The sequence below is a fragment of the Hemiscyllium ocellatum genome, chromosome 12, assembly GCF_020745735.1.
Source record: "Hemiscyllium ocellatum isolate sHemOce1 chromosome 12, sHemOce1.pat.X.cur, whole genome shotgun sequence".
Classification (NCBI taxonomy): domain Eukaryota; kingdom Metazoa; phylum Chordata; class Chondrichthyes; order Orectolobiformes; family Hemiscylliidae; genus Hemiscyllium; species Hemiscyllium ocellatum.
This window is the reverse complement of record NC_083412.1, coordinates 12,694,738-12,705,008: the sequence shown is the minus strand read 5'-3', so window position 1 is coordinate 12,705,008 and position 10,271 is coordinate 12,694,738. Positions and strand designations below refer to the sequence as shown.

The following is a 10,271-nucleotide window of genomic DNA, read 5'->3' as shown; positions in this document are numbered from 1 at the left end:
TTCCCCCTTATTTTGAGGTTATCCTCCCCTAGTTCTAGTTTCACCCACCAGTGGAAACACAGTCTCACTGCTTCTATCCTATCTACTCCCTTCATAATTTTCTATACTTTTATAATATCCATCCCCATTCTTCTAAATTCCAATGCAGATAGTCCAAGTCTACTCAATCTCTTCTCGTAAGCCTACCCTCTCAATTCTAGAATCAACCAAGTGAGCTACCTCTGCATGCCCTCCAATGCCAATACATGCCTTCTCATGTAAGGGGTCCAAAACTGTTCAGATGAGGCCTCACCTGCACCCGAGGACATCATGAGAACTGCAGATGCTGGACAGTCAGAGTGGATAGAGAGTTGTGCTGGAAAAAATAGATTAGGTGGAGTATCATCAGAGGGGAAGGGGAATCAACCTGAAAGGTTCCGACCTGAAACATCGACTCCCCTTCCCCTCTGATGCTGCTCCACTTACTGTGCTTTTTTCCAGCTCAACACTTTTGCCACTCACCAGCACCCTATACAGCTGCAGCCTAGCCTCCCTAGTTTTATCTCTCTGGTAGTGAAATCTTTTGTGTTCCTCAGCACACAGCTCCAATATATTAATTTCCGAGCTTTTTGTTAAACTGCTTTGTTTTCCCCCCCCAGGAGCACCCGGTAAACGTCTCTTTCGCGGCAGGCGGGGGTCAGCAGGGGAGCGGACGGGCTGAAGGTCCTCCTCTTGTTGTGGGTGCGGCTGGCTGTGGGTTGATTGACGGGTGGGGTGGCCCCGCCCCGCGTGATGCAATCAGTCACATGAGCATCCGGAGCTCGGGGCTGGTTGACGAGCTGTCGGACCGAGAGAGACCGTGCGAAAACACGACCCGAACCACCGGTTTTACAGCACCGACCTTCATCTTCATCCCCCGCCTTTCCTTCTCTTACCGACTGCCATCATGAGCCGTGCTGTCGTCTACTGTCTCTTCGCTCCGCTGCTCCTGCTGGGTAAGGAAGAAAGGGCCCGACCGGGGAGGGCCCCCTCGGTCTTTCGATCGTTCTGAAGCGGGGTTGACAAGCGGCCCCCGGGGGGGGGGGGGGGGGGGGGAAAGGGGGTTGATTTTTGAATCGGTGGTGGGGAGCCGCGGTGTCGGCTCGGGCAATCGTCGCAACAGGAGACGGGCTTGACGGAAGGAGGCCGAGGAGGGAGAAGAGGCCCGCGGTGTGACGGTTACCCGGAGGGAGGGAGGTTCACGTGATCGGCCGTCACGTGAGGCCTGGAATGATCGAGAACCTGGAGCGAGGAGAGGTCACTCCCGGGGTTGGGGGAGAGAGAGAGAGGAGGTCACTCCCCGGGGGGGGAGAGAGAGAGAGGAGGTCACTCCCGGGGGGGGGAGAGAGAGAGAGGAGGTCACTCCCGGGGTTGGGGGAGAGAGAGAGAGGAGGTCACTCCCGGGGTTGGGGGAGAGAGAGAGAGGAGGTCACTCCCCGGGGGGGGGGGAGAGAGAGAGAGAGGAGGTCACTCCCCGGGGGGGGAGAGAGAGAGAGAGGAGGTCACTCCCCGGGGGGGGAGAGAGAGGAGGTCACTCCCCGGGGGGGGAGAGAGAGGAGGTCACTCCCCGGGGGGGGGAGAGAGAGGAGGTCACTCCCCGGGGGGGGAGAGAGAGAGAGAGGAGGTCACTCCCCGGGGGGGGAGAGAGAGAGAGAGGAGGTCACTCCCCGGGGGGGGAGAGAGAGAGAGAGGAGGTCACTCCCCGGGGGGGGAGAGAGAGAGAGAGGAGGTCACTCCCCGGGGGGGGAGAGAGAGAGAGAGGAGGTCACTCCCCGGGGGGGGAGAGAGAGAGAGAGGAGGTCACTCCCCGGGGGGGGAGAGAGAGAGAGGAGGTCACTCCCGGGGGGGGGAGAAGAGAGAGAGGAGGTCACTCCCCGGGGGGGGGGAAGAGGGGGGAGAAGAGAGAGAGGAGGTCACTCCCCGGGGGGGGGGGGGAAGAGGGGGGAGAAGAGAGAGAGGAGGTCACTCCCGGGGTTGGGGGAGAAGAGAGAGAGGAGGTCACTCCCGGGGTTGGGGGAGAAGAGAGAGAGGAGGTCACTCCCGGGGTTGGGGGAGAGAGAGAGAGGAGGTCACTCCCCGGGGGGGGAGAGAGAGAGAGGAGGTCACTCCCGGGGGGGGGAGAGAGGGAGAGGAGGTCACTCCCCGGGGGGGGGGAGAAGAGAGAGAGGAGGTCACTCCCCGGGGGGGGGGGGGGGGGGGGGGGGGAGAAGAGAGAGAGAGGAGGTCACTCCCCGCGGGGGGGGGGGGGGGGGAGAGAAGAGAGAGAGGAGGTCACTCCCGGGGGGGGGGGGGGGGGAGGAGGAGGAGAAGAGAGAGAGGAGGTCACTCCCGGGGGGGGGAGAGAGGGAGAGGAGGTCACTCCCCGGGGGGGGGGGAGAAGAGAGAGAGGAGGTCACTCCCCGGGGGGGGGGGAGAAGAGAGAGAGGAGGTCACTCCCCGGGGGGGGAGAGAGAGAGAGGAGGTCACTCCCGGGGGGGGGAGAAGAGAGAGAGGAGGTCACTCCCCGGGGGGGGGGAAGAGGGGGGAGAAGAGAGAGAGGAGGTCACTCCCCGGGGGGGGGGGGGAAGAGGGGGGAGAAGAGAGAGAGGAGGTCACTCCCGGGGTTGGGGGAGAAGAGAGAGAGGAGGTCACTCCCGGGGTTGGGGGAGAAGAGAGAGAGGAGGTCACTCCCGGGGTTGGGGGAGAGAGAGAGAGGAGGTCACTCCCCGGGGGGGGAGAGAGAGAGAGGAGGTCACTCCCGGGGGGGGGAGAGAGGGAGAGGAGGTCACTCCCCGGGGGGGGGGAGAAGAGAGAGAGGAGGTCACTCCCCGGGGGGGGGGGGGGGGGGGGGAGAAGAGAGAGAGAGGAGGTCACTCCCCGCGGGGGGGGGGGGGGGAGAGAAGAGAGAGAGGAGGTCACTCCCCGGGGGGGGGGGGGGGAGGAGGAGGAGAAGAGAGAGAGGAGGTCACTCCCGGGGGGGGGAGAGAGGGAGAGGAGGTCACTCCCCGGGGGGGGGGGAGAAGAGAGAGAGGAGGTCACTCCCCGGGGGGGGAGAGAGAGAGAGAGGAGGTCACTCCCCGGGGGGGGAGAGAGAGAGAGAGGAGGTCACTCCCGGGGGGGGGGGAGAAGAGAGAGAGGAGGTCACTCCCCGGGGGGGGGGGGGAAGAGGAGGTCACTCCCGGGGGGGGGGGGAGAGGAGGTCACTCCCCAGGGGGGGGGAGAGAGGAGGTCACTCCCCAGGGGGGGGGAGAGAGGAGGTCACTCCCCAGGGGGGGGAGAGAGAGGAGGTCACTCCCGAGGGGGGGGGGGAAGGGGGAGAGAGGAGGTCACTCCTGAGGGGGGGGGGGAAGGGGGAGAGAGGAGGTCACTCCCGAGGGGGGGGGGAAGGGGGAGAGAGGAGGTCACTCCCGAGGGGGGGGGAGGGGGAGAGGGAGAGAGGAGGTCACTCCCGGGGGGGTGTGGAGGGGAGAGGGGAGGTCACTCCCGGGGGGGAAAGAGGGAGCGAGAGAGAGGAGGTCACTCCCGGGGGGGGGGGGGGGGGGGAGAGAGAGGGAGGAGGTCATTCCCGGGGAGAGGAGAGAGGGAGGAGGTCATTCCGGGGGGGGGGGGGCGGGGGAGAGAGGGAGGAGGTCACTCCCGGGGATGGGGGGGGGGGGGAGACAGAGAAGGTCACTCCCGGGGGGAGAGTGAGGAGGTCTGAGCCCTTTTGGGGTCAGGGGGAGGGTGGGGGTGAATGAGGAGGTCTGAGCCCTTTTGGGGTCGGTGGGGGGGAGAATGAGGAGGTCTGAGCCCTTTTGGGGTCGGGGGGGTGAGAGAATGAGGAGGTCTGAGCCCTTTTGGGGTCGGGGGGATGAGAGAATGAGGAGGTCTGAGCACTTTTGGGGTCGGGGGGGGATGAGAGAATGAGGAGGTCTGAGCACTTTTGGGGTCGGGGGGGGATGAGAGAATGAGGAGGTCTGAGCACTTTTGGGGTCGGGGGGTGAGAGAATGAGGAGGTCTGAGCCCTTTTGGGGTCGGTTGGGGGGGGAGAATGAGGAGGTCTGAGCCCTTTTTGGGTTCGGGGGGAGGGCGGGGGTGAATGAGGTGGTCTGAGCCCTTTTGGGGTTGGGGGAGGGTTGGGGTGAATGAGGAGGTCTGAGCCCTTTTGGGGGTGGGAAGGAAGAGGAGTTCATCTCTCCCTTGAGAGGTGATATTGGTGGAGGGGAGGGGTGATTGTGGAAGGTGATTCCTGCACTGAAGTGATTCTGTTTCTTGGAGTTTGAGCAGTTTGAGTTCCCTCACCTGGGGACAAGGGTACCATGGGAAGTGTGGAGAACCGGGGGTGGTGAGAGGCAGAGATCCCTTGCCCTGTTGTCAGGGTGTTAGTTGGAGAGGGGGGACTTCTCTCACATGGTTGGGTTCGGTGAAGTGAATCCCTCACTTGGGATGTTGAGTAGTGGTAGGAGAAGGGGTAAAACTCTCACCCGGTTGGGGTGGAAATTGTTGGTGGGAGGTGAGGACAATGGGGAGAGATTCCATGTCTGGTTGTGGGGTTTGGAGGGGGTGTGATGGAGGGTTTGGGAGAGGTGAGGACTTTTATATCTTGGAGGATGGAGCGAAAGAGAAATTTCACACCTGGGGAGGGATGATGCATGTGAATCCACTCACCCATGGGTGGGAAAGGTGATAGCTCAATGCTGGTGTGGGACCAGGGGATTGCTCACTCCTGATAGGGGCAGAGGAGGTTTCGTGCTCTCACTAGTTTGATGCAGTTTGTGGGTGCTTGGGGTGTGGTGGGTGGGTGGGTAGTGGTGTGCGCATGAAGAGGGGGTTTCTTACATTGTGATTTTGTAGTAGGATGGGGGAAGGTCAAGTGATGTGTGTGGGTTTCCCCCATATTCAGGATAGTATAAGAATCCTGAGACTTGGTTTGGATACCAGGTAAAAACAAGAACTGTGGAAGCTGGAGTCTAGATTAGAGTAGTGCTGGAAAAGCACCGCAGGTCAAGCAGCATCCGAGGAGCAGGAAAATCAATGTTTAGGGCAAAATAGAGGCAGGATGCCTGCAAGTGGAGAGATAAATGGTTGGGGGTGGGGAGAAAGTAGCAAAGCATACAGCGGGTGAATGGGGGTGGGGATGAAGGTGATAGGTCAAAGAGAAGGGTGGAGTGGATAGGTGGAAAGGAAGATAGGCATGTAGGACAGGTCGTAGGGATGGTACTTGGGGACAGGCCTTGGTGTGGATACCCCCAAGTAACTGATTTAATTTTGTGGAGCAGTAGGATGTAGGTTCTAGATTTGTACCTTTGAGTGTGTAGCATCTGGTGTTATTGCAGGGTTGGGGACACCATTCACCCTGCCTTCTGGTTGTTAACATTTACCATCACAGGTCAACTATTTGGCTCATTTAGTTTACTGTTAATACCTTGCCCTTTTCTTTCTTCCACTTTGCACTCAACTGCATTCCTTGGTTCCTCTTGTGCTTTTAACACAAATTTAACGTAAACTAATTGGACATTTTAGCTTTCTGTTCTGTGATTAATTTCTAATCTTTTTTCCTTTTTGATCTCCGTTTTCTAGTTTATTTCAAAGTGAGAACATTCTGAAAGTTGTTTCTCTGTGGAGTTGTCATTTATATAAACTGAGTATCCACTAATAACAGACCTGGATGCTGTTAAGTATGCAATTGGTAATTGCATGTCAGGCATTTGTGGATTTGTCACCCACTGTAAGCAGACTTCTCAATAAGTAACATCATACCATGCTTTCACAAGCACAGAGGTTACTTGTGAGGTGTTGCCTGTATAATGGTCATAATCCTTTATGTGGGACGTTATCAGAGGCTTTCTGAAAATCCTAATATACTGCATCCACCGGTTATATCCTCAGTAAAATTAATAGGTTTGTCAAACATGATTTCCTCCTTTATAACTTGTTAGGTTCTTTTCCAGAGGTTTCACACAGGATGCAATTTGCATACACCAACCGTTGCAAGAAGTTAGTTTATTAAAGCTTGGACAAGCTAGGTGACACTCTTTGACCTTCTTCGCAGGATGGTGAGGTCGAGTCAGTGAGTCCCTAACCAAGGAAAATACATTTTTTTAAAAATGTATACACAGGTCAGTTGGCTATGCTTATAGATACTCTGGCCACTTCCCCATCGTCACATGCCACTCAAGGCCATCTTGAACCACTCCCTCACAGCCACATGATACCACATGTTACATGGTACAATGGTAGAATGAGATCATCCTCAGATAATATAAATCCCTAATCTTGGGGAATCATTATGCAAGCTATTTCCTGACTCAGTGAGTCCCCAAGACAATGCAGGTGCATTATACCTAGCTTTAGGAAATGGCTAGAAAGCATTTCTGGATGGAAGAGATCGAATGGTAGCTTAATTTGATGATAGGGGGAGTAGTAGCAAATGAGTAATTGAAATGGGGGTCATTCGCATTCTTGCATGAATGTCTTCCCCACCCACTTCCAGAATGTTCACTTAGTGCAATTTAACTCTTTAATATTACATTAACGTCCAGAGAGAGATTCCCAATTAATCTTTTAACATTACATTCCTCCCTTTTGTCATTCCATAATAACCGCCTTGATGACACTGCCAGGTTTAGTAAGAATCTTACTGCCAGTGTTTAAGCAAGTTACTGATACACATCATCTAATGATTATAACATCAAAAATTACTAGTCCATGCAGTAAATAGAATTTGCAGAAGCCTACCACATAGGGGGAAAAAATTCACCAGTATAGTTCTTAAATCCACAATCCTTAGTGACCACTCCATCCCGTCTAAGTTGAGTGGAAACGGGCCAGTTATCCAAACTCTCCTTCAGTAAAGTCCAACCTGAAAACAAGATCCTGTCTGTCCTTGCGTCACTGTACGGAGAAATCTAAATTCTTGGATATGGGCAGTTGAATGCTTCAAAAAACTGAAGAGACTTCCATCCTTGTGGAGATGCTTCGAATGGAGGATACTAGCACAATTAAAATATGTACTCCAAATGAAATTTCACAAATAAAACAGTCGGAATTGCAGTGGCAACTTTGGTAGAGATTTCTTTGGCCCCCTTCATATTGCAAATTCAATAAAGTCCCAACAGTAATTGAAAGAACTGAAACAGCTCAGTCTCCAGTTCTAACATTCTCTAAAAATCTTAACAAAACATCAAACTTGCTTTTTGTGAACACTGCAGCAAAAATATAACAGTACTCTCACCTGGCTGAAGCATGACCACTGACAATAGTTTTTTTTTATATAAACAATAGATAATAGACAATAGGTGCAGGAGTAGGTCATTCTGCCCTTCAAGCCTGCACCACCATGGCTGATCATCCTCAGTCAGTATCCTGTTCCTGCCTTATCTCCATAACCCTTGATTCCACTATCCTTGAGAGCTCTATCCAACTCTTTCTTAAATGAATCCAGAGACTGGGCATCCACTGCCTTCTGGGGCAGAGCATTCCACACAGCCACCACTCTCTGGGTGAAGAAGTTTCTCCTCATCTCTGCCCTAAATGGCCTACCCTTTATTGTTAAGCTGTGTCCTCTGGTTCGGGACTCGCCCATCAGCGGAAACATGTTTCCTGCCTCCAGAATCTTTTACGTCTCAATCAGATCCCCTCTCAGTCTTCTGAATTCTAGGGTATACAAGCCCAGTCGCTCCAGTCTTTCCGTGTAAAGTAGTCCGCCATTCCAGGAATTGACCTCGTGAACCTCCACTGCACTCCCTCAAGAGCCAGAATGTCTTTCCTCAAATTTGGAGGCCAGAACTGCACACGTACTCCAGGTGCAGTTTCACCAGGCCCTGTACAGCTGCAGAAGAACTTTTTTGCTCCTATACTCAATCCCTCTTGTTATGAAGGCCAGCATGCTATTAACTTTCTTCACTACCTGCAGGCTGGTGTACAAGAACACCCAGATCTCTTTGTACTGCTCCTTTACCTAACTTGACTCCATTTAGGTAGTAATCTGCCTTCCTGTTCTTGCCACCAAAGGGGATAACCATACATTTATCCACATTAAACTGCATCTGCCATGCATCTGACCACTTGCCTAACCTGTCCAGGTCACCCTGTAATCTCCTAACATCCTCCTCACATTTCACCCTACCACTCAGCTTTGTATCATCAGCAAACTTGCTAATGCTACTATTAATACCATCTTCTATATCAATATATATTGTAAAAAGCTCCGGTCACAGCACTGATCCCTGCGGTACCCCACTGGTCACCGCCTGCTATTCCGAAAGGGAGCTGTTTATCAGGCAGTGTAGAATTTCAAACAAAGCAGGGACTCAAGGCGTTTAATTTGTTTTAAGGTTGCAAGTTTGATAATTCTAAAAAGGACATAACGTTGTACAATTTCAGTGTGAAAACAAAATCTGCCCCATTAAATAACCCACAAAGCACATTGAATTGAGATCCTAATTCAAATAAGGCAAATCAGTTACCAAAAAGGATTTTCTGAACCAGAATTTTAACAAAGTCAAAATATTTAAATATCAAACACTCTCAGCATGACATTACCTACAAAGTAGTGGGCTTAGAGAGAGATCAAGGTGAACCTTGATCTTAAATCCACAGTCCTTACCTTGTGGGCCCTTTCATCTCACGCAACCAACACATAAATGATCGCTTATTCAGTCCACCTGGAAGCTTTGTATTTGTTGGAATCCCACTGCTGTTACCATGTTCAATCCACCTTTTCCAGAGGTTTTACACGAGATTCAATTTGCACACACCAACTTGTACAAACAGTTAACGTTTATTAAAGCTTGTACAAGCTAGGTGACCCCTAAAGACCCTCTTTGCAGGTGCTTGATGTTGAGTCAAAGTGAGGCCCTGAACAAAGCAAATACTTCTCCTTTATTCAGGTCAGTTGGTCATGCTCACAGATACTCTGGCCACTCCCCCATAATCACATGCCACTCAAGACAACCCTGAGTCACATGTTAACCCAGGTGCAGTGGTAGTATGAGATCATCCTCAGTGCAGTTTAACTCTTCAATATTACATTAATGTTCGGAGAGGTATTCCCATTTAATCTTTTAACCTTACAAACTTTATGTTGACTTTGTCTAAATTGGGAGATTTATTCTGAATGTCTTGTCATCGCACCCTTTTTGTAATAGACTCCTAACATTTTAACTACAGTATTATCCACGGATTTGGTTTTCACTCTTTTAGTTATCTGCGGTTTATCGCAACCTGAAAATATTACGTGGAACATGCCAAGTGGTTTTATTCTGTCTGGTGGTCACCTATTCCACCTCTGTGCATTCTTTAATTGCGATGTGAGCACCTTGCTGTCCATGTTGTCCATGAATTTCTCAGCCTTGCAGATGCTTCACAGTGACTCCAGCCACTGCTCCAGATTCAAAACAGTTTTCGAGTGGCTTGCACTTCGTCACCATGGACACTGCTAATGTCCTTGAATTTCCATGTGGTATAGCAGGAGCATTCTACAAAGCTGAGGTGCTTTGCCATGATGGTCCTAAATTGTTGCTTTTATATTTTCTTCCTGTAGGTTGAAGAGTATTAAATGGAGTAGGTGTTTTGCCTTAACAATTACCTTTTAAACACAACTAATCTGAACGGAAGACTCAATTTTACTTTAAAGATCGGAAAGTATAATTATTACCTTGTTCTACCAAGATCGCTGCTCGTCTTGCAGTATCTCCCAGACTCATTAGATCAACTTGTTTCCTTTTGCATGTTTACAGAAATCAGCCTTCTTGTGCAGGTTGTCACCCTGTTGTTTCTCCTTGAAGTGACCAAGACCTTTCCTTTTTCCTTGTGCTGTCATGTTTTATTTTTCATTCGAGTATGATTATCTCTAGTTCTACACCAGCTCTCAGATGGCTCCCCTTCTCATGCTGTTTTTAAGTTCTTGAGCATCTTCCCTATGGTGATGCCTTCAAGTGCCTTCATGTTAATTGGCTATTCACAGAAGTGAAAATTTTCTTCTAAACTGCTAGTTTGAAGACTGGAAAGGTGTCCTATCCTCCTTTAGTACCTAGAAAATGTAAACTGATCTTTGTTAGTTGAACATGTGCTTTAATTTTAGTTGGTCAATGTCACAGGTAAATAAGAAATTGTGGTAGGAGGAAGCCATTTGGCTAGCTGACCCTGCTCCACCATTTGCTGAGATCAAAGCAACTTTAGTTGAGGCCTTAACTTCACATTGCTGTCTTTATCTTTCTATTAATCCCCCCACCCTAACCTATTCAATCTATTTCTGCTATCCTGTGGGTGTACTTGCTGCTTATTTCAGTGGA

The 10,271-nt window shown here is 51.5% G+C and overlaps 1 protein-coding gene across 1 annotated transcript in view; it reads left to right on the top strand.

Moving 5' to 3' along the window:
- The first annotated feature begins 768 nt into the window (after positions 1-768).
- The window catches only part of lamp1a (lysosomal associated membrane protein 1a), a 38,920-nt gene continuing 29,417 nt past the window's right edge, over positions 769-10,271 (top strand). Inside the window, exon 1 of the mRNA XM_060833336.1 lies at positions 769-974. Within this exon, the coding sequence (XP_060689319.1) occupies positions 926-974 (49 nt within the window). The 5' untranslated portion in view covers positions 769-925. The remainder of the gene's footprint in view (positions 975-10,271) is intronic.